This window comes from Hypanus sabinus, chromosome 1 (genome assembly GCF_030144855.1).
Source record: "Hypanus sabinus isolate sHypSab1 chromosome 1, sHypSab1.hap1, whole genome shotgun sequence".
Classification (NCBI taxonomy): Eukaryota; Metazoa; Chordata; class Chondrichthyes; order Myliobatiformes; family Dasyatidae; genus Hypanus; species Hypanus sabinus.
This window is the reverse complement of record NC_082706.1, coordinates 23,797,572-23,821,746: the sequence shown is the minus strand read 5'-3', so window position 1 is coordinate 23,821,746 and position 24,175 is coordinate 23,797,572. Positions and strand designations below refer to the sequence as shown.

General features: G+C 44.5%; 1 protein-coding gene across 1 annotated transcript in view; it reads right to left on the bottom strand.

The window, feature by feature from the left end:
* LOC132391949 (zinc metalloproteinase-disintegrin-like crotastatin) overlaps positions 1-24,175 on the bottom strand; it is a 94,306-nt gene that overhangs the window by 38,390 nt on the left and 31,741 nt on the right. The window contains exons 8-14 of the mRNA XM_059965759.1: positions 22,728-22,796; positions 19,492-19,661; positions 13,737-13,818; positions 11,929-12,059; positions 10,164-10,341; positions 3,246-3,335; positions 1,915-2,110 (exon numbers count right to left, since the gene is read on the bottom strand). Coding sequence (XP_059821742.1) covers positions 1,915-2,110; positions 3,246-3,335; positions 10,164-10,341; positions 11,929-12,059; positions 13,737-13,818; positions 19,492-19,661; positions 22,728-22,796 — 916 coding nt within the window. The remainder of the gene's footprint in view (positions 1-1,914; positions 2,111-3,245; positions 3,336-10,163; positions 10,342-11,928; positions 12,060-13,736; positions 13,819-19,491; positions 19,662-22,727; positions 22,797-24,175) is intronic.

Below are 24,175 nucleotides of genomic sequence, written 5' to 3'. Positions count from 1 at the left end.
TAGCACACACCCCTGCCTCACCCCTGTACGTACAAGGAAGGGCTCGGACTCTTGTCCTCCCAAGGTCACCTGATCAGTCAACCCACCATGGAACTGGTGGAGAATGTTAACAAATTTATTGGGACAGCCAAACCTGAGGAGGACATCCCATAAGACTCTCTTTGCCCAGCGTCGAATGCTTTGGGGAGGTCGACAAAGGCCATAAACAGGTCCTGATGTTGCTCCCGGCACTTCTCCTGAAGCTGCCGGGCTGTGAAGATCATGTCGATCGTGCTCCTGTTCTTCCTAAATCCACACTGCGATTCAGGCATCATTGACTCGGTGATGTTGCTGATGAGCCCCTGAAGCATCACCTTAGCCAGGACCTTTCCAGCAACAGAAAGGAGTGATATGCCCCGACTATTGCCGCAGACGGCCTTGTCACCCTTGTTCTTATAAATGACAATGATGTTTGCATTTCTCCATTGCTGTGGGATGTTCTCGTCAGTCCAGGCCTTGGTGATGTACTGGTAGAGGTGTGCATACACATGTACCCTCCATTCTTTAGTAACTCAGCAGGGATATTGACAGTCCCTGCTTAATCAGGACTCTGACGCAGACCCCACCATCCTGAATGAACTGCCTGAACTTCCTCCTATCCACGACCTCAGTCTACCACCAGCCTTCCAGGAGGTTCTATCAGCTGACAATTCCCTTAAGAACAACACACACACACACACACACACACACACACACAAAGCATATATATATTTGTGTGTGCATGTGTGTGTGTGTGTGTGTGTGTGTGTGTGTGTGTGTGTGTGTATATGAGAGCTTGTAACACACACAAAATGCTGCAGGGACTCAGGAGGTCATGCTAAGGAAGTAAAAGACAATGTTTCAGGACGAGATCCTTAAGATATTGCTTGCATATTATGCCTGCACCGTATTGTTTAAGGTAATAGACTGATGTAGAATATGCTTAACTACCTTCTAATGTATACCAGGCCACCTAATGTTGTTTGGGATATCCCTATAAAAATCAAGATTCTCAATTGCAGGATTCACTGCACAGGTTTCTCCAGTACTGTTGAGTTATATCATTTGCACTGTGGCATATTCTACTGCTTCATTTCGAGTTCTTGCAGCTGTAATCACGGAGAAATTTATTGATACTGCACTATGAGCAGCACTCTGCCAGCTACTGGAGAACACTGCCACATAATGGATGAAAGTTGCAATGAGGTGAGGGTAGGAACTGGTCAAATTGGCAGATGATTGTCTCTATCAGCGATGAGTTGAAGCACATGTGGAATGTGCATCTGAGATTGTAGAGGAGGATGTGTGATGGATCTCAGTGAGGACAGAGAATACAGTTCACATATTAGCCCTATAGATTGCACCTTCTTGTAGGATACAGGGTGAGTGAAACCCAGCTGTTCTCTGAGTCAAACTATTATTTTCCATATTAGTGTTGTCAAAGTGATAAGAGTATATATTCTGAGATATAGTCTGAGGTGGAGGAGTGGAGAGGAGGATTTCAGGGTTGGAAACATTTATGAAGATGAGACGTCTGGATAGCAAATTTTAAACATTACTTTATTGGGAGTTACTTTGGAGGAGAGAGCATGGGGTTTGAGTTGAGAGACGGGCAGTGGAGGTTTGGGAGAGAGTGTATATATATATATAAGTATATGGGCTGGCCGGTGGTGTAGTGGCATGAGCACTGGACTTCGAAGCAAATGGTCCTGAGTTCAAATCCGGCTGGTTCCCAACCTGGGCAGAAGCAGTATCTGTGTGGAAGAAAGGCCTGGCAAATCTATTTCTGTAATCTTGCCATGAAAGCCATATGGACCCTATGGTCATCAAGATTTGGACTCAACTAAACAACTGAACAACAAAATATATAGAAGTGCTTATTAGAAATGAACCAACCTGAGCCCCACAGAGACACACACTGGTCCTGGTGAGTAGGGCACTTTCCATTGTAACAGAAGCCCATCCCTCTCTTGCAAGGGGATCCGTTCTGGCGGAACGCATCTAGTGGGCATTTGTTGGACTTGCCATCGCAATTCTCTGAAAGATCACATTCATGTTTCACACTCCTGCACAGTAAGCCCGCGGCTTTGATCTGAGAACAATGGATAAAGAGCATTTAGTCTCTTCCCACGACGACCCAAGTTTCCTGTGCGTGCAAAGAAGAACATGAGGCACTCTCAAGCGAAAACATGCCTAACAGTGTGTGTGGTAGACAGAGAGAGGAAATGTGTGGGAAGCAAGGAAAAGAGACATGGAGAGAGAAGGGAGATAAGGGGAGAGCGATGGAGAGGTGGACAGAAATATATGAAGAACCAGCATGAGAAAGAGACATTTACAGAGAAGGAATAAAGGAGAGGGAGGGAGAGCATGGGGGAGAGAATGAAGAGAGGAAACAAGAGGGGGAGAAAGAGAGGGTTAAAAAAAGACAGGAGAGAAGGAGCGAAATGGAAAGAGAGCAAAGAAAGAGAATTAGAGGAAGGGAGAGGAAAGATAGAGACAGGAAGTGACAGGGAAAGAGGAAGGGAAAGACAGAAACATAGCAAAAGAGATGAGAATGCAGGGAAATGGATTGGCACAGTGATGATGTAGCAGAGCTCATAGCTCCAGTGACTCATATTCAATCCTGGCCATTGGATGCTGTTTGTGTCGAGTTTTCATTTTCTCCCTGTGACTGCATGGGTTTTCCTGGGCTCTGCACTTTCCCCCCGTACTCCAAAGACATGCAGTTGGCCACTGTAAATCGACCCTGGTGTGTAGGTGAGTGGGGCAGTCTTGGAGATATGGGCTGTTGCTGTGAATGTGGGGAGCATAGAATGAGTTGGGGAGTTTAGTATAAAAATGGGCGCGTGATTGTCAGGAAGGAGTCACTGGGTGGAAGGGCCTCTCTTGTGCTGTAGCTATCTGTGAGTCTGGGAAAACAGAGAGAGAAAGACAATGAGAGAGGAAAAGAGACAAAAATAATCAAGGTTAATTGAGAGAGAAAGAGAGGGGTGGAGCGAGGGTGAGTGAGAAGGAGAGAGAACAAAAGAGAAATACAAGGAGAGAGAGGGAAAAAGAGACTGAAAAAATGATAAACATGTAGAGAGAGACATACACACAGACAGAGAGAGAGAGAATACATGGATTTAGACGCACAGAGATGCAAGGAGATACAGTGAATGGAAAAGAAAGTTTCTAGAGTCCCGTTTGCTGAAGAAAGGTAGAGATGACCGATGTGTTGGAAATACCTTGCAATCTTGGCAGCATTCCCCATCAGCACACTGTGCTTCCTCTTTCATTTTGCATGTCCGAGGCTCGCAGCAAGGGTTTTTACATTCCTGTGGGTAACAGGACACAATGAGGGAAGACCACCAATACACTCATCTACACACACAGACAGAAGGAATGCCTCAAGAAAACATCCATCCAGTGACCCATATTCAATCCGGACCCTTGGAGAAAATATACTTTCTGACACTCCTGACGCTGGCTGGAAGAACAGTGGAAGCGGGACCCCACACCACATTAAAAAACACATAAAAGTGTCCTTGGAGACCCAAGACCTGCACCAAGATTTGGAAATTAGATTAAGTAGTTCTTTGTGGACAGGAGAACTGATGGAAAGGGGGCTATTTAGTCCTTCAAATATTTCCCAAGGGACAACTCATATCTCCTGCAGATATTGCAGTTCTCTTTTCCTGGGATAGTCCATCATTAACTGGCAGCCCTTTCTGAGGATTGTGGATGATGTATGGGCTGAAAGATCAAGGAAAGAATGCTCTAAAATATTGAAATACACTCAGCAGTCACCTTATTAAGTACACTGCACATTAATGCAAACATCTAATATGCCAATTGGGTTGCAGCAACTCAATGAACAAAAGGATACAGACATTGTCTAGAGGTTCAGATGTTGTTTAGGTCAAACATCAGAACGGGAGAGGAATATGGTCTAAGTGACTTTGATGGAGAATGATTATTGGTGCCAGATGGGGTGGGATTTTCAGTCTCTGGAGATCACAAAGAATAGTGTGAAAAACAAAAAAACATTCAGTTAGTGTCAGTTCTGTGGGGTAAAATAAAAAGAAACACCTTTTAATGAGACAAGTCAGAGGAGAATGGTCAGACTGGTTTAAGCTAATATGGCAAAAATAACTCAAATAACCATGTGTTGCGGCAGTGGTGTGCAGAAGAGCATCTATAAGTGCACAACACATCAAACCTTGAAGTGGATGGGCTACAGCAAGAGAAGATTAAGAATGGGATCATCAGTAGTCAGTTTATTAGGTAGTGGAGGTATAATTAAAGTTGATGATCTGGAACCTGATCTTCAAGCACTGCACTGCATCAAGGAGGGGGAAAGTTACCTGAACGATGTGTTTAAGAAGGCAGTCTCACCCACAAGCAGGACTACTTCATGTTCGGTCTGTGGCCAGCGACAAGAGGGTGCGACTGCAATTAAGGCAGGTGGGGTGATCCAACAGGTAGTGCTGAAGGAACTCAATTCTTTAAGCTTGTCCAAGAATATCATTGCTCCCTGTGAGGATGAGAGTCAGGGCTGTAGGAAGGATGAACAACCGAATCGTGGCACCACGGGTCAGGAAGCTTTTCAAAAGGGGGGAGAGAAGAGGAATGTACTTGAAATTGGGAATGGCATAGTCAGCTGAATGGGCACAATTATCCGTCACAAGGATCAAGAGTCCCAAAGGCTGAGTTCTCTGCCTGATGCTCAGGTCCAGGACATCTCATTTGAGCTGCAGAGTAATTGGAGCAGGAGAGGAAAGATTTGGTTTTAGTTAGGGACTTAAGGTAAAGGAACCCTTTGGAGACAAATGGTACAGCAGTAATGCCTGGGGTTTCTGAGAGTAATTCAAGAGATGTAGGAGGCACATGATAAAACAGGCCGAAGTTAACATAGTTTCCTTAAGTGGGACTCTTGCCTGATAAACCAGTTGAAATTCTTTTTTTTTTGTGTGATCTCAAAATCCAAAATACATTTATTATCAAAGTATGTATACAGGATACAATCCTGAGATACATCTTCCCACAGACATCCATGAAACAAATAAACAGCAAGGAATCCAGTCAAAGTTGGTGGATGTTGTTTACTTGGATTTTCATAAGATCTTTGATAAAATGCCACACGAAGCTCACAAAAAAGGTAGGAGCCCATGGTATTACAGGAAGGATACTCGTACATACAACACCCAACAAGCCACATTAGGCTTGTATGTGGTAGAAACAGGAGGGCCAACAGTGTGGGGTTGTGATTGGCTGAGTCAATTACAACTTGATTGGAGATCCATTAACCATTTGTATGCTACATCCCCTGCAATAGAGTCAACTGTAAAGCAAATTACAAAAGGTACTGGATGATGCCAAAGCAGAGCTCAAGGATGGCAGTGGAAAACTCAAGCAAATCAAGAGTAAAATTATGTTCAATGGGAATGCCACACCCAAGCTTTATAAAGTCTGCCTGGTTCCTTATACTATCCGTGATAAAGTAGCCAGTGAGCTTGATCACATGGAGGTTGAAGGAATACTTTTCAAGTTTGAGTGGAACCCTTAGTCCCAGTAGACAAGAAGGATGGATCTGATCGTTTCTGTGGTCATTCTAAAGTAACCATCGACCCAGCACTAAAAGTAGACCAATGCCCTTTGCACCGGATAAAGGATATCTTTGCAAACCTTTCTGTGAGAATGTGAAGAGGGTAAGGGGTACGTGTAGAAGGGGTGGGCGAGGAGTAAGTGTAGCAGAATTTGTAGACAGGATCAGGGAGAGGATACGTCATTGGGGAAGTGTAGGAGAACAGGGAAGAGGTAGCTAAGGTAAGATACCAGACAGCATGTGGCAACCACAAAGAAGAGGAAGTTTGCGACCACAAGACAATGTGTTCGGCAAAGTACTTTGAGCTATCTACCTATTTCAAGTGTTTTGCTTGCGTTCACACCCATTCCAAGTATTACGCTTGCGTCTATGCTTATTCCAAGTATTTCGCATGCTTAGCTATGCAATAGCCAATGGATTGAGGAATTTGAATCGGTAACCATAATTGCCCAAGCAGTACCCTGCTTTTGGGTATAAGTATGACCTTATTGGGAGTTGGCTACCTTACACCCGAAGTGCGTGGGGCTGCGATCTCCTCTCTGAATAAAAACCGGTTCAGAGGTAATTTCGTGTCTCTGGTGTTTTTCCTCAACTGAACAGGTTAATAATTTCAGGTTGACAATTCCCTCCTGTGATCATGAAATGATCACTTCTGAAGGGCAACTCTTCGATAAAGTGGACTTAGCTGAGACCTATCTACAGATGGAGATGGAAGGAGAGTCCAAAATGTTTCTCCCCACAAACATTTATAAAGGGCTTTATTGCTAGAATAAGCTTATTTTTGGAGTAGCATCTACACCTGCTCTCTAGCAGAAAGCTATGGACCTGGTGCTGCAAGGTTCCCCAGGCACCTCTGTGTTACCTGGATGACATCATTGTTACAGGTGAGGATGACAAGGAACATCTCCAAAATCTTAAAACAATGTTAAAATGTTTAGACGATTATGGTCTCAGAGCATGATGCAAAAGTGTGAATTCTGTAAACCAACCATCACTACTGTGGTAACACCATTGACACACAAGATTTACATAAGTGTGCTGAGAAAATTGAAGCAGTGATCAATGCCCAAGGCCAAAAGATGTGTCACAGTTGCAGTCCTTTTTCTGAATTGTCAATAGCTATATCAAGTTCCTGCCAAACCTGGCTACTGTGCTCCACCCCTTGGACATAGTACGGCAGATCGGGAAGAAATGACAATTGACATAACAGTGTGAGGTGGCTTTCCAAAAGGCAAAGGAAATGTTGATGTCAGATTCTGTACTCACATATTATGATCCACATCATCCAGTGCAGTTTGCCCACAATGGCTAGCCATAAGGCATAGGAGCAGGGATGTCTCATGTTATGAGTGATGGCAGCCATTGCTGCAGGGAAATGTTTTTACCGCTGCAGAGAAAAATTACGCGCAGATTGAAAGGGAGGTCTTGAGTCTGGTTTGGGGTGTAAAACGTTTCATCCAGTACTTTTATAGGAGAAGGTTTACCCTCATTTCTGATCATCAACCACGAGTGTCCATTTTCAATCTACAGAAGGGTGTTCCAACATCAGCAGACACGTGCGTACAGAGATGGGCTCTGTTTCTTGCAGGACGCAATTACAAGATCGAATTCAAGAGGACAACTCATCTTGGAAATGATGATGGATTGCACTCTTTACCCTTGGAAAAGGAAATACCTGAAAATTTACAGAAGAGTACGTTCCTCTTGATGTATTCTCCCTAATGCAAATCGAGAAAGATGATCCAAAGAAAACCAGAAAAGACCCCACACTGTCTTAGGTTTACATGGCCACCCAATATGGCTGGAATTCCAGTTACCCCATTTTTACCAGTGCCGGATGAACTTGCCCTTGATGGGGGTTGCCTTATATGGCGATTGAGAATTATTGTACCACCCAGTTGTTGTTGTTGTTCCTCTCTATGCCCTGAGGTGCATCGGAGGGCAACCTTGCCATTTCTTTAGCGTTTTTGTCTGTTTTTTTTATGAAGCTGAGTGACTAGCTCGATGCTCAACCCAGCGCAGATGGAAAGCAAGGAGCTGGCTGGATTCGAACCTGGGGCCACTCGCCTCGAAAGTCCAGTGCAGATGCGACTATGTCACCAGCTGTCCATGTACCATTCAGGCTGAGAGCTGAAGTGTTGCAGCAGCTACATGTTGGTCATCTAGGCACGATCAAAATGAAAGCCTTGACTTTAAGCTTTATCTGGTGGCTTGAGAGTGTTTCACAGCCACGTGTCCCACTTGCCAAGCAGAGCGACTGTATATATAGATGGTTAGAGAAAAGAACGTTACATATTTGAGTTGGGATGCACGCTATGCCATAGGGATCGGTCCCAGATCTGCTGATGTTTATCATCTGGATGATAATGTAGTTAAATGGATTAGCAAATCATTGGGTGACACCAAGACTGGGATTGTAGTGGATAGTGGGGATCTGGACCAGCTGGAAAATGGGCTGAAAAATGGTGGGTGGAATTTAATGCAGACAAGTGCAAAGTGATGCAGTTTGGGTAGGACCAACCAGGGTAGGTCTTATGCAGGGTATGCTACGGCACTGAGGAGTGTGGTAGAACCAAGGGTCTGGGAATATAGGTCCATAATTCATTGAAAGTGGCAGCACAGGTAGGTAGGTTCGTAAAGAAAGCTTTTGGCACATTGATCTTCATAAATAAAGTATTGAGTACAGAAGATGGGATGTTATGTTGAAGTGGTATAAGACGATGTTGAGGCCTACTATGGAGTATTGTGTGTAGTTTTGGACGCCCGCCTACAGGAAAGATGTAAATAAGGTTGAAAGAATACAGAGAAAATTTACAAGGATGTTGCTGGGACTGGACGACCTGAGTTATAAGGAAAGATTGAATAGGTTATTGCTTGGAACATGGAAGGCCGAGGGGAGATTTGATAGAGGTATACAAAACTATGAGGGGTGTAGATATGTGAATGGCATGCATTATTATGACCCCACATTTTATATGAGCACCTCACTAAAAGCAAAACTAAGTACACCAGTTATCCCTGACTCCTGTATTTTTCTTTTGATTCAATTTCTGATATGACAAAACATAAAAAATTGCAAAATAAATCAGCCTTGATTGAATGGCAGAGCAGACTCCATGGACGGAATTACCTAATTCTTCTGTGCCTTATGGTCTTATGATCTAAAAGGATATGAGAGTGCAGATGTTGTGAAGGTGTTTCCTACCTCGACAGAACCAGGAATTAAGTTATAGTTCACAGAAAAAGATTCTTTAAGATTTAAGATGTGGTCTGGCAGATTTCTCTCTTTCAGAGCTTTGTGGACGCTGATTCATTGCATCCTAATCTATATGACATTTAACTAATTCTGGGCTGAGAGTTACACTTTACTCAAGCTGCTAAACAGATGTGGAACAAGAGATGTGTCATCCTTAATGGAAGATTTTTAAAAAGAACTGCAGATGTAGGGAATCTGAAATAAAATTGGTTTCGCTTTGCACAGTGATGGTGCAAAGTGAAACAGATAATGTTCAGGTTGAGCACCCTTTGTCAGTCCAGCCTAGTTTTGTTCCTGTTTATTTTGTTCTGACATCCATACATAGGGTATAGCACAGCCCAGCCCCTTAAGCCAATGGTATGGTGCCGACCTTCTAAACTACTTCAAGTTCAATCTAACTCTTTCCTGCCACTTATAACCCTTCATCTACATGCTTTAAATATCCCTAATTTGCCTGCCTCCACCACCGGCTCAGCATTCCATGCACCTACCACTCTGTAAAATTGTACCTGTGACATCCTCCCTATACTTTCTTCAATCACCTTAAAAGTATGTCTTCTCACCCCGTGAGACCCGACGCCGATTGGGAGACCGCTTCGCTGAGCATCTACACTCTGTCCGCCAAAGAAAGCGGGACCTCCCAGTGGCCAACCATTTTAATTCCACTTTCCCTTCCCGTTCCGATGTCAATCCATTGGCCTCCTCTACTGTCGCGACGAAGCCACACTCAGGTTGGAGGAACAACACAGTCAGGGTAGCCTCCAACCTGATGGCACAAACACGGATTTCTTGAACTTCTGGTAATGCCCTCCCCCCTTCACCATTCCCAATGCCCTTTTCCCTCTCTCACCTTATTTCCTTGCCTGTCTGTCACCTCCCTCTGGTGCTCTTCCCCCTTTTCTATCTCCCTAACACACCATCTGCTTTCTTAACCAACCTACTAACATGCACAGCATCCTTGAGGGACCTATGGACTTGGACACCAATATCTCTCTGTTTCTCCACACTGCTAAGAATCCTATCATTAGCCTTGTACTCTGCCTTCTTCAACCTTCCCAAGTGTATCACTTCACGTGTTTCCAAACTGAACTCCATCTTCCTCTTCTCAGCCCAGCTCTGCTTCCTGCCTATGTCCTGCCTTTACCCTATCCACAACACCACCAGCCTTAAAGTAATCCGCAAACTTACTTTCCCATGCTTCCATTCCCTCACCTTAGGCATTTATAAAGAGCAATCAGGTGAACTGCTTTGCCAGGGGACTTCCTCCTTGCTGAGGGAGTTAAGGAGTGAATTCACGCTTACCTCTGGGCTGCCACAGTCACAGTCTTCCCCCTTTTCCACAAAGTGGTTGCCGCAGATGGGCGCTGCCTTAATCTCATCCAGGTTGGGAACATTCAGCACACAGGAAGCGCCTTTGTTTAGAATGAAGTTCTGGAATTTCTGGTGACTGCAGGAACTGAACTCCGTTGGTAACTGTGAGCTGTAGAAAAGGAGAAATGACATTTGCGTGGCCTCAAAGCCTGTGTGTGCCAGTACTATGGAATGACAGAAGGTGAATTGTTGCAATCTGGTGGGCAACTCACATTCAGGAAAGGTGGGCAAGGACATTCTGAGGACTTAATGACAGAGAACTCTTCCCTGGTTAACATAGAACAGTGCAGGATTGAACGGGCCACTCATGTCCATGCAGATAATGTCTCTAAGAACATCGAAATCTACAGCACATTACAGGCCCTTCGGCCCACAATGTTGTGCCGACCATGTAACCTACTCTAGAATCTGCCCAGAATTACCCTGCTGGATAGCCCTCTGTTTTTCTAAGCTCCATGTACCTATCTAAGAGACCCTATTGTATCCACCTCCACCACTGGCAGTGCATTCCACACACCCACCACCCTGTGTGTGAAAAACTTTCCTCTGACGTCCCCTCCGTACCTTCTTCCAAGCACCTTAAAACTATGTCCCCTCATGTTAACCATTTCAGCCCTGGGAAAAAGCCTCTGGCTGTTCACACGATCAATGCCTCTCATCATCTTACACACCTCTATCAGGTCACCTCTCATCCTCCGTCGCTCCAAGGAGAAAAGGCCAAGTTCACTCAACCTATTCTAATAAGGCACACTCTCTAATCTGGACAGTAAATCTCCAGCCTTATCTTCATCAAAAACCTTTATCACTTCCTCAAAAGAAGTTGATCAAGTTTGTCACTCATGACCTGCCCTGCACAAAACCATCATGACTATCCCTAAGCAAGCATGCCTTTCTGAACGTACTATATATAATGCTCAGTATCTTCTCCAAGAGCTTCCCTACCACTGACGTGAGGATCACTAGATTGTTCCCAATTCCTACTTTGAACAAAGGCACAACATTCGTGACTCTCTGGTCCTCAGAGATGTTGCCTGTTGCGAGCGAGGACAGACAGATCTTTGTCAAAGTCCCAGTATACTCATCACCTGCTTCTTTTAATATTCTGGGATGCATGGAATCCCAACAGGTGCTGTGAGCTTATTCACCTTAATGCCATTCAGAAGAACATTACCAAGCTCAGCTATATTTTCACTACCAGGATTTATGTAATGAATTTTTACGCTCTTCTTGGATCGCCTGGGCTTCCTCCGAGTGCTCCGGTTTCCTCCCTTGTTCCAAAGATATGTGGGTTAGGTTAATTGGATGCATGGAGGTAATTGGGTAGCACAGAATCATTGGGCTGGAAGGGCCCATTACTGTGTTGTATCTCAAAACAAATAAAAATCGAACACAATAAGTGATGTTAGGCAATGGAATCTGGAAGTCAGCATATTGTGTTAAGACCAGATGAAGGGTCTCAACACTCAATTTTCCTTCAAAGTGCCTCCTGACCCATTCAATTCCTTCAGCATATTTATCATTCTTTTATTGCTGGATCAGTTTAATGCACTCATTGATTCGTTCACCTCTTGGTTCTTATCAGTGGAGAATGAAGGCAGAGTTACTCTGGTTATGAGTCATTGTCTCCCAGTTCTTCGATTTGCTACCACAGGGCAAGTCCTTGTGTCAAGGGCAGACGGGGATGAATCACACTTACCTTAAGGAAGGAGACATGATGCAATTACCAGTTTTGCAAAGGCAAGTCGTATCGTCATGTTCCATCCACAGGTTGTGTCCCATCTCATGAGCGATGGTCGAGGCAACCCCGTGGACATTACTTGTGTGATCCTGAGAATGACGTCATTTCAAAGTTACTGACCGCATCCAGCCTGATTGCACTTCCCTCACCCACAACTCCTACTACCAGGAAGTTATCGGGTAGGACACGCAGAGCAACCCCCATCCTTCGCTGGTTCCCTCCAAGTTGTGGAGCAAGCTGACTTTAAAATGTTCCTCAAGTAAACGCAGAAACTGCAGGAAGATCTGCACGTGAAAACAACAATTCTGTATTCTCTTCCCTCAGACGCTGCTTGACCTGCTGGGCATCCCCAGCATTTTCTGCTTTTGTTTCAAACTTCCTGCAGCCACTCTGGATTTCCACTTACTGTTGGAAACATGTCACTGCTCCCTCATTACCTCTGCCTCTAAACCCTGGAGCTAATTTCCTGTAAACAGAGGGGAGAACTTTCACCTGAAGTACTGCAGTACTTTAAAGTCAAGTCAAAGTCAAAGTGAATTTATGAGAGATAGGAGCAGAGTTAGGGCTCCACCATTCCATCATGGCTGATTTATTATCCTTCTCAATCCCATTCTCCTGCCATCTCCCCATAACCTTTGACACCTTCACTAATTAAGAACCCATCAACCTCCACTTTAAGTATACCCAATGATTTGGGTACACAGTGCCTGTGGCAATGAATTCCACAGATTCATCACCCTCTAGCTATATATTAAAAAAAATCCTCCTCACCTCTGTCTTAAAGGGATGCCCTTTCATCCTGATGCTGTGACCTCTGGTCCTAGACTCCCCCACTATAGCAAACATCCTGTCCACGTCCACTCTATCTCGACCTTTCAATAGGTTTCCGTGAGATTCTCCCACATTCTTCTAAACTCCAACAAGTACAGGCCCGGAGCCTTCAGACATTCCTCAAATGCCAATTCTTTCATTCCTGGGTGCATTCTCATGAATTTCCTCTAATGCCAGCACATCCTTTCTTAGATAAAGAGCGCAAAACTATTCACAATACTCCAAGTGGGGCTTGACCATGCCTTATAAAGCCTTAGCTTTATTTATTTATACACTTATTACCAAAGAGCGTATATGTAAACATGTACCAGCTTGAGACTGATTTATTGCAGACATTTAAAGGAAAAGAAAATCATGTGATTTAATTGAAGAAATGCAAATAACAAAGACTTACAAAGAACCAATGTGCAAAAGAAATCAAATCGCACAAGTACATAAAACCAGTAAATAAATAACAAAAGAGTCTTCAGTGAAGTGACTTTGGTTATCTACGTTGGTTCAGGAGCCTAATGGTTGTAAGGTATTAATTGTTCCTGAACCTAGCAGTGTAGGACCTAAGGCTCCCTGTACCTTCTGCAATTAAATTTGGAGTCACCTCAGATTAAATCATCATATCTTCTAGTTTTGCCTTCACTGATCTGCTGCTGACACTCACATCCATCGATCTCCAGCTACACCAATCTTCTTCTACTTGTAGATCAGTGGTCTACAAACTCATCTGAACCACTGCAGCCTTACAGATGATGAGGCCCACTCATTGAGCACCCTATTGGGACCAACTGCTAGAACTGCTTAGGCCATTCAGCCCATCAACGGACTGCTTACATGATGCATGGAAGGATCCATGTGACGACATCCAAACAGTTTTTCGCAGTAACTTGGTACAGTTGACAGCAATAAACCATTACCAATATTGATCTGAAAATGAAGCATACCTGATTAATTGCTCCGGAGTCAGGGGTGCACATTGCATGCATTGGAGCCAGCCCAATGGTACTTCCATCGAAATCCACGTAACTGGGAAAAGGAAGTGACACTTTGCACTGAGACATCTTTCTTCACCAGGTCCATCCTAAGACCAAGTGTGAGGTGATGCATTTTGGAAGGACAAACCAGAAGACTGAGTACAGGATTAATGGTCATTTACTTAAGAGTGTGGATGAACAAAGGGATCTTGGGGTTCAAATCCATACATCCCTCAAGGTCACTGCACAGGTTGATAGGGTAGTTGAGAAGGCGTATGGGATGCTAGGCTTCATTAACAGGGGTATTGAGTTCAAGAGTGGAGAGGTCATGATGCAACTCTACAAATCTCTGGTTGCACTTAGAGTATTGTGTTCAATTCTGGTCACCTCATTATAGGAAGGGTGTGGAAGCTATGGAGAGGGTGCAGAGGAGATTTACCAGGATGTTGCCTGGATTGGAGAACAAGTCATATGAAGCAAGGTTAGCAGAGCTGGGACTTTTCTCCTTGGAGTGTAGAAGAATGAGAGGGAACTTGAACGAGGTCTACAAGATTATGAGAGGCATAGATAGGGTGGATAGTCAGTACCTGTTTCCCAGGGCACCAACAGCAAACACCTAAGGGTGTATGTACAAAATTAAGGGAGGGAAGTTTAGGGGAGACATCAGGGATAAGTTTTTTACACAGAGGATTGTGAGTGCCTGGAATGACTTGCCAGGGATGGTGGTGGAGGCTGAAACATTAGGGGAATTTAAGAGCCTCTTGGACAGGCACGTGGATGAAAGAAAAATGGAGGGTTATGGGGTAGTGTCGGTTTACTACTTCTTTTAAAGGATTAGATGGGTCGGCACAACATGGAGGGCTGAAGGGCCTGTACTGTGCTGTCGTGTTCTATGGTTCTATGTTTCTAAGACTTTACAACTGTACCATCATATCTGCCTTTCTGAAATGGTTAGGCCTCTTTAGGTGAGAATGATGTAAGGGATTTCTGTAGCAACCACACAAAATGCTGGGGGAAATCAGCAGTTCAGGTAGCATCTATGGAGTTGAATAAACAGTCAACTTTTCTGTCCGAGACCCTTTTTCAGGACTGGAAAGGAAAGGGAAAGATGGCAGAATAAAATGGTAGGAGGAGGGAAAGGAAGACAGGCTAGAAGATGATATGTGAAACCAGGTGGGTGAGAAAAGTAAAGGGCTGGAGAAGAAGGAATTTGGTAGGAGAGCAGAGTGGACCATGGGAGAAAGGGAAGAAGGAGAGGCACCAGGGGTAGGTGATAGGCAGGTGAGGAGAAGAGATAAGAGGCCAGAATGGGGAATAGAAGAAAAGGGAAGGAGAAATCGATGTTCATGCCATCAAGTTGGAGGCTACAAAGATAGTGGTCTCATCCTGGCAAAAGAGGAGACATGGACTGGGGAATGGAATGGAATCGGAACTGGAATGGGGATAGGAATTAAAATGGCTGGCCAGTGGAAAACTCCACTTTTGGCAGATGGAGCGGAGGTGATTGACAAAGCGGTCCCCAAATTTACATCGGGTCTTATTAGTGTAGAGGAGGCTGCATCGGTAGTACCGGATGCAGTAGATAATCCCAACAAATTAGCAGGTGAAACGTTGCCTTACCCAGAAGGACGTTTGGGGCCCTGAATAGAGGTAAGGGAGGAGCTAAGTGGGCAGGTGTAGCATTTATCTCACTTGCATGGATATGTGCCAGGAGGCAGATGAGTGGGGAGGGATGATTGGACAAAGGAATCATGGAGAGGGTGATCCCTGTGGAAAGTAGAAAATGGGTGGGGGATGTGGAGGGAAAGATGTGTGTGGTAGTGGGATCCCATTAGAGATGACAGAATGATATGCTGGATGCAGAGGCTCAAGGGATGGTAGGTGAGAACAGAAGGAACTCTATCCCCGTTAAGGCAGCAAGGAGATAGGGTGAGCGTGGATGTCCAGGAAATGGTGGAGATGCAGTTGAGGGCAGCAACAATGGTGGAGGAAGGGAAATCTTGTTCATTGAGGAAGGAGGACATCTCTAATGTCCTGGAAAGGAAAGAAAGCCTCATCCTAGGAACAGATGCAGAAGAGACAAAGGAATTGAGAAAAGGGAATAGCATTTTACAGGAGACATGGCGAGAAGAGGTATATTCGAGGTAACCATGGAATTCGCTTGGTTTATAAAAGTGTTGGTAGACAGTTTGTCTCCAGAGATGGAGGCATAGAAATTGAGAAAGGGGAGGGAGGTGCCAGAAATAGACCAAGTGAATTTAAGGGCTTGGTGAAAGTTGGAGGCAAGGTTGATGAAATTGACGATCTCAATATGGGCGAAGGAAGCAGCACCAATGAAGTCATCAATGTATCACAGGAAAAGTCACGGAACCCTACCATGAAAGGCTTGGAACATGGAATGTTCTATGTAACTAACAAAACGGCGGGCAAAGTTGGGGTCCATGTGGGTGCCCATGGGTATGCCTTCAGCCTGGAGAAAGTGGGAGGAACCAAAGGAGAAATTGTTGTGGTTGAGGACCTGTTCTGCCAGGTGGAGGAGGGGAATTGGTGGGAAAAATGCGGAGTGCTTTACGGCCTTCTTGATGGGGGACTGAAATGTATAGGAACTGGAAATCCCTGGTAAACTGAGATGGTCAGGACCATGGAATTGAAAGATGTTGAGGAGATTGAGAGCATGTGAAGTGCTGTGGATATAGATGAGAAGGGGCTGAATTAAGTGGGATAGAATGGAGTCAAGGTATGCAGACACAAGTTCAGTAGGGCAAGAGCAGGTAGACACCGTGGGCTTTGTGGAGCTTGGGTAGGAGGTAGAAATGAGCAGTGTGGGGTAAGAGTTTGTGGCAGAGAGTGGGAGTTTCCAGACTTGATGAGGTTAGCGGTGGTGTCAGAGACAATGTTCTGATGATCTGGAGTGGAGAACTTTTCAAGTGGTAGGTAAAATGAGATGTCTGAGAATCACTACCTGGCCTCCCAAGGTAGAAATCAGTCTGCCACACTGCAACACCACCCCCTTTGTCTGCAGGTTTGATTGGGATTGGTGCAGAGAGAGTGGATTGCAGCGCACTCAGAGGGAGTGAGGATAGATCTTTGAGAGAGGAATGCTGAAGTTGAGCCGATTGATGTCTTGTCGGCAGTTAGAGAGGAAAAGATCCAGAGCGGGTGTCCGAGAAGAGGAGAAGGGTTGGAGATGGAAGAATGGGTCATCGGTGTGGGATGAAGAATTCTTGCCATAGAAGTGGTCTCAGATACGAAGGCAATGGAAGAAGCACTCAGGGTTGTAGCAGGTGTGGAACTCACTGAGGTGTGGGTGAAAGGGGACAGAACATCCGCCTCAGAGAGACGAAGATCAGAGGGACAGGAGAAAACATGGCAGTGGTTACAGCTGGGATCAGAGGGGGTAGGAGGGGCAGGGTTGACATATTAATTCTCATTTTAGAGTCAGAAAATCATAGAGCTTGGAAGTAGGCCTTTCAGCCCATTAAGGTTGTGCTATTCATCAAGCATGCACATACACTCAGCCCATTCTCCTGTCACCTCCCCCCCACCCATCCCGCGACTGTGCACAATTTATAATGGTCAACTCACGCATCTTTGGGATATGTGGGGAAAACAGAGGACACTAGAAGTCTGACGAAACCTATGAGGCTACTAATATCAGGCGTGGTTAAATACCAGTGAACAAGCGTTGGACAGTTCATTCTCTCTCACGTCTGTACTGAACACCAGTGCTCCAATATGATTTCTGCAACTAAATGTCCACTATGATTGATCTCATCTCTTTCAAGTCTCTCATTTCTGGACTCCCTCCCTCCCTGAAGAAGGTCAGTAAAGCAGATGTGCACTTAAAGATAACCCAATAGTTTGTGGTTATCATGACTGAGTCTAACGTTTCTCTTAACAAAGTCCCCGACTGATATAACAGCTTGAACTTAACACATCTAAATTTCCATGGTACGGTTTCAAACCTCAGCAGGAAGATGGTGGGTGGTGGGGGCTGGAGAGTGAAGAGAGGTATCAAGGCAGGATGCAGATTTGAAGGAATCTTATTTACGCTACATTTTAAGGCCTATTCAGGAAGTTAGTGGTGATAATTAGCCATTCTTTACATTATCTCTCCCCAGCTGAGTGTTATTTTTAGTAAATGCTATAATTTTTCCTCCTGCTCCCGGGTAACTAATGCAGAACGGTTGAACCATTGCAAGGTGTTCCTGCAGATCACTGCTTCTCATGGCTCGGTAGTCTAAATTGTCCGGCTTGATGTTTTATATATCATACTCAGCTGGTGACAACTCTTCAAACAATCAGTCCCACAGTGAAGTTAACTTTTCTCAGCAATGCAATCCTTGACCTGAGGCTATTGTCCTTGTGTGTGACTTAGACAGATGAAGGAGTATTGAGCTTATAGACAAATGTGAGGTGTGAGGAAGTGGACGTGTAGCATAATTGTGAGTGTTAGCTGGTTTGCTTCTGTGTTCAGTTACTGAGTCACTACCCTGTGATTCTGACTCGGACTCCAGAGTTTACAGGGAATGGTGTGGCAAACAGAAAGCAGCCAGTAAGCAGCAGTTCTGTGGGCAAAAAGTACCTTGTCAATGAGAGAGGTCAGAGGAGAATGGTTCAAGCTGACAAGAAGGTGACAGTAACTCAAACAACCGCATGTTGTAACAGTGGTGTGCAGAGGAGCATCTCTGAGCGCACAACATGTCAAACCTACAAGTGGATGGGCTACAGCAGCAGAAGAGTGCCAACGGACACTCAACGGCCCAAACAGGAAAAAATCTGCAGAAGCTGGAAAGCTGAAGCAATGCACACAAGTTGCCGGAGGAACTCAGCAGGCCAGGCCAGCATCTATGGAAAAGTGTCAACAGTCAACGTTTCGGGTCGAGACCCTTCATCAGTACTGGATAAAAAAAGAGAAGTCAGAGCAAGATGGTGAGGTGGAGGAAGGAAGTAGTACAAGATGGCAGGTGATAGGCGAAACCAGGAGGGGAGGGGTGTGAAGTAGACAGCTAGAAAGATATACACTAAGTGACCACTGTAACAGATGCAGCAGGTAACTAATAAAGTTGCCACTCGGTGTATGTTCATGCATCCTACACAGAATTTAGCACAGGAACAGGCCCTTCGGCCTGTGCTTTTGTACCTGATTAATTAAGATAGTGATGCTGAATTAAGCTAATTTTTTCTGCGTGCATGTAGTCCATATCCCTCCATTCTCTACATGTTCATGTGACTACCTAAGATCTTCTGAAAGACCTCTGTTGTGTCTACTTTTACCACCAGTATTGGCACCAGTTTGCAGGCACTCTCTATTCTCTGTGTAAAAATAACTTGCTCCACATATCTCCTTCAAACTTTCCTTCTCTAAACTTAAATATATGCCGTCTGACATTTGACATTTTAACCCTGGGAAAAAGTTGCCAGTTGTCACCTGAACTGAAGTCCCTCATAATCTCACAAACTTCCCTTAGCCTCCACTCCTCCAACTTGGTGTTTGAGCAAGTGATTTCATGAATGTGCCTATGTGTATACGAGGCCGTGCACGCGCACATGCACACGCCCGTGTTCTCTGCGTTTGTCTATGTGGAGGTTAAATGGACAAGAGGTGAAGGATTTGGCATCTAGAGTCAGAACTGATATTGATTTCTCTTCTGACCGTCTTTTGCAGATGGAAACGAAATAGCAAGTGAAAGGAAGCTTTTGTTGTGGTTGCTCCAGTACTTACGTGATGAATTGGATGTTGTCGTGTTTCTTAATCAATAGCAGCTTCGTTTTACGCCACGCCAACACGTTGTTCAGAGTTTTGTTGGGATCGGTTACAACGGTTATTTTATTTCCTTCGGACCAGATTTCCAGGCCAATCAAAGCCACGTGTATGTTAAGTGGCCTGTACAACTGTGGAAAGAGAGATGTAAGTTTCCGTATTTTCTACAGTTCATTATGATACAGTGTAACCCTCTCTTATATCCAATCCCTCCCGAGCTGGTGCGGTGAGTTCCTTCATCCTGTCACACAAGATGACGTCGTTAGAGCATTTCTGCCTTTTCTAGATGAGAAAGGATGGCATAACGTTTAAAGTCCATGATCTTCTCAACATCACTGTACACCAGACGGTACAACCCTGCCCAATGTCTCATGCACAGGCTGCCAGGACTCCTCCCAACACCACTGAGCACAGGGTAGTATGCTCAGCCAATACCATGTACACTAGATGCGTGCCAATCGTTACATAGTAGACGTGACTTTGAGGTCCTGTGCCAACTGCAATGGTGCTTCAAAGTTCTGTAATCAGTTTTAAAGTAGACAGTTTGAACCATGGGTACTCTGTCAGTCAAAAATTGTAAAGGGAAGCAATGGTCTCTCAGAATTGAAAGTCATTTGCAGAATGAGTGTATTCACCAAACAGATTTCAGTGCTTCCAGAGTTCCTGTTTACGTCAGCAAGAAGTGGCTTTCAGTGAGAAAATAACTGGCAAAGGGATCATGTGAATTAGTCATAGAGTCATAGTTATAGAAAACTAAATAGTGCAGAAACAGGCCCTTTGGCCCATCTACTAGGGCCAAGCTATTATTCTGCCTAGTCCCATTGACCTGCCCCGGGGCCAGAGCTGTCCATTCACCTTTTGGTTTGGGTCGGAATTCATCTGCACAGTTTGCCAATGGCTTCTCTAAAGCTGAACATCAGGATTGTGTATGAGCAGATGGGGTTTCGAAAGGTGACCGGTGAGCTGCTCAAAATGCACGGTAATCTCGTGGTGCTTTATGGGTGGATGTCATAGAGTCATGGAAAAGTAGTGCACAACAGGCCCTCCAGTCAGTCCAGTCCATACTGAACTACGTTCTTAATCTGCCTACTCCCATTGACCTGCACTGGGACCACAGCCCTCCATACCCCTGCCATCCGGGTACCTATCCAAACTTCCCTTAAATGTTAAAACTGGGCTCACACGTACCATTTGCTCTGGCAGCTCATTCCACACTCTCATGACCCTCTGAATGAAGAAGTTTCCCCTCATGCTCCCTTTCAACAGTTTACCTTTTACATTTAACCCATGACCACTGGTTGTAGACCCACGGAACCTCAGTGGAAAAAAAAGCCTGCTTGCATTTACCCTATCTGTATTCCTCATGATTTTGTATATCTCTGTCAATCTCTTCTCAATCTGCAGCATTCCAAGGAATAAAATCCTAACCTATTCAATCTTTCCATATAACTCAGGTCCTCCAGACCCAGCGACGCCCTCGTAAATTTTCTCCGTTTTCAACCTTAATTACACCTTTTCTGTAGGTCGGTGAGCAAAACTGCAGATAGTGCTGTCCCCTCTGGCTGGAGTGCTTAGGAATCAGGAGCACACTGTGGAGATAAATGGTCAGCCACTCGGCAATGAGGTGAGAAGAAACACTTTCACCAAGGAGGTGGTGAACCTTTGGAATTCCCCACCCAAGAGGACTATGGACGCTGACATGCTGGATATCTTCAAAGCTGAGTCGGGACATTAAGTTAATCAAGGATGTAGGATAAAAGCAGCTTCCACTCTACTGACGCCATCTATAATTCCCACGGCCTTGGGTAAGCAGCCAGCATAATCAAGGATCTCTAGTATTCTGGATATTCTCTCTTCTTCTCTCTCCCATTGGGCAGAAGATTCAAAACTTTGAGTTTGTGTACCAGAAGGTGCAAAGACTGTGTCCATTCCACTGTTCAAAGACATTTGAATAGACCTCAATACACATTGACGGTGAGCTCTTGATTGCCCAATCTACCCTGTGGAGGCTCTTGCACATTATTTGCCTACTTGCCCTACCATTTCTCTGCAACTGTAACACTATATTCTGCATTCTGTGTTATGTCTCTTCTGTATTTCCATGTGGAGTGACCTGCCTGAATGGAATCCACTCTATCTCAGTACAAGTGACGATTTGAACCAATGATAACTATAGTGGAAGAAAGTGAGGCTGAGGTCTGTTATAGTGAGCAGGGATATGAGAGGCCGAGTGGCCTCTTCTGTTTCTGTTTCTTATGCTCCGGGTGAATATCAGGGCAAAGACACTACGTGAAGTGGATGCAGGTTTGTTTGCAGTAATGAAGAGAAGTTTGGACAGGTACATAGATGGGAGGGGTATGGTTTGAACGCGGGTCGATGGGACGAGGCAGAATAATAGTTTGGCATGAATTGGAAGGACCAAGGGGTCTTTGTGGTGCTCCATGACTCTACGATTCTATCCTTGCAGTCTATACTCAGTGGCTCAGATAACTGCACTCTCATCTCATGTCTCACTCCAGAGACCCGGTTCAACACCTGGGCTTACAGTCTCAGGGCAAAGCTGATGGAGCGCTGCATGAAGAGGTGCCAGTCTTTCAGCTGTGAGGCATTGACAATGTTCTCTCTCAGCTGGATTTCAAAAGAAAAATCTGAAAGAAGTGGGGCTATCTTGTGACAAGAATTATCCCCCACCAGCATTATTCAGGAAACAGATTTCCATGAAGGCGTTGTGGGAAATACTGTGTGCAAATCCAGTGCTGTGTTTCCATTATCACAACTAAAGATATTCTTAATCTTGACTGCTAGTACTGTCTATATGACATCTCCTCTTGTTAATATTCAAAATATAGCATCAATAAGCAACAAAAAAGGTCCATGACTGCCATTGCCTGGTCTCAGATGGAAGGGGTGAGTAACATGGAAACAGCTGTTTAGCAGAGAGGTCACCAGGATAAAACTAGGGTTAGAGATGACATAGCTTCCAAATGAACCAATTGGACATAGCAATCACAATTAGATATGTTGCTTTATTCCTGAAATCCCATAAGAATGAAGAAAAGATAACAAACACGATGTAGAAAGGGGATAAAAATAGCAAATGAAGTGGTGCAAGAGAGCCCTGTGTAATTCAAAGTGTTCCTGCCCTACCAGTTAACAGGGACATTTTCACAGAAGCTGGAGTTTAAAGAGTTACCAACCAGGTTGATGTGATTGATTGCCTCAAACACTCTGTTCTTCACTGCTGCAATGGAACCAAGATACTGGAACTGTGAAATAGAAAGAAGAGGAGTTATTAGTCTTTAGATTACCTAAAGCAAACAGTTGAAGATACAGAGTGTCGTCTCTGCGTCCACTGAAGTGGAAGTTTGCATTTCCTTTCATGTGACATATGAAGCAGAGGTTTGTCCAAAGATCTTATGATGCTAGCTCAACTATCATCTTACAAACAGTACCTGTCAATTATCCCCAGACAATATGCTTCGGTTATATCAGAGGTTCTTGTGGCATTGGTCTTGTGCCAGCTCTCTGAACAGTCACATTCTCTATTCTTGTTCTCTATCTATCTACCCCTCTCACTCTCCCTCTCTCTTTCTCTCTCTCACCTCTCACACTCTCTCTCATTAACTCACCGATCCACTCAGCTTTCCTGTCACCAACTAGCAGCACCAAATTAACCCACCAACATGCACTTTATTAGGATATGGGGGAAACTCATGTGGTCACAGGAAGGTCGTGCAATCTCTACACCGACAGCATCTGAGTTTGGGATTGAACCGGGGTCACTGGAGCAGTGAGACATCTCTACAATCTGTGGCACTACTCGAGGCAATCTGGTTATTGCATGATAAGTGAGTATGGGGGCTTGCCGAACACAACTGGGTTTGCTTCATTTGAACAATTCTGCAATTGCCCTTCAAGTTCAGCCTTTGTAGTATTAATTAACTGATTAATTGATTAATATCCGTAAAGGTATATTTCTCATGTTTCCTTAAGAAGTAGAATGAAGCCTTTCAGGCCATTGAATCTATGTTGGCTCTCAGACAATTCACCAAACCCATTCCACCAGCAATTTCAAAGTCATGGCATTATTAGAGAGCTTAAGGTATAGGAGGCAGTGATCATAATATGATAGAATTCACCTGCAATTTGAGAGGGAGAAGCCAAAGTCAGATGTTTCAGTATAAGAGTGGACTAAAGGGAATTGCAAAGGCACGAGAGAGGAGCTGGCCAAAGTTGATTTGAAGGGGACACTAGCAGGGATGATGGCAGAGTAGCAATGGCTGGAGTTCCTGGGAGCAATTAGGAAGGCACAGGCTGGACACATCCAAAGAAGAAGTATTCTAAAAGCAAGATCACATAATCATGGCTAACAAAGGAAGTCAAAGTCAGCATAAAAGCAAATGAAACCACCTTCGTTTCCCTGGCTGCTTAAGTCTAGGGAAGGCAACCTCTGGCCCTGCCAAACTTGTGATATTGAAGTGCGCTTGATCCCATCCCAAACCTGTTACTAATTAATGCCACGAAATAACAGACAGTGCACTGCATATGATTAAAGGAGTTATATTTATGAATCTTAACTGAGGAGTCAGTAAAGAATAACAAAAAGAAAAGGGCTCATTCTAATTAAACAGTCAAATGTGCACAA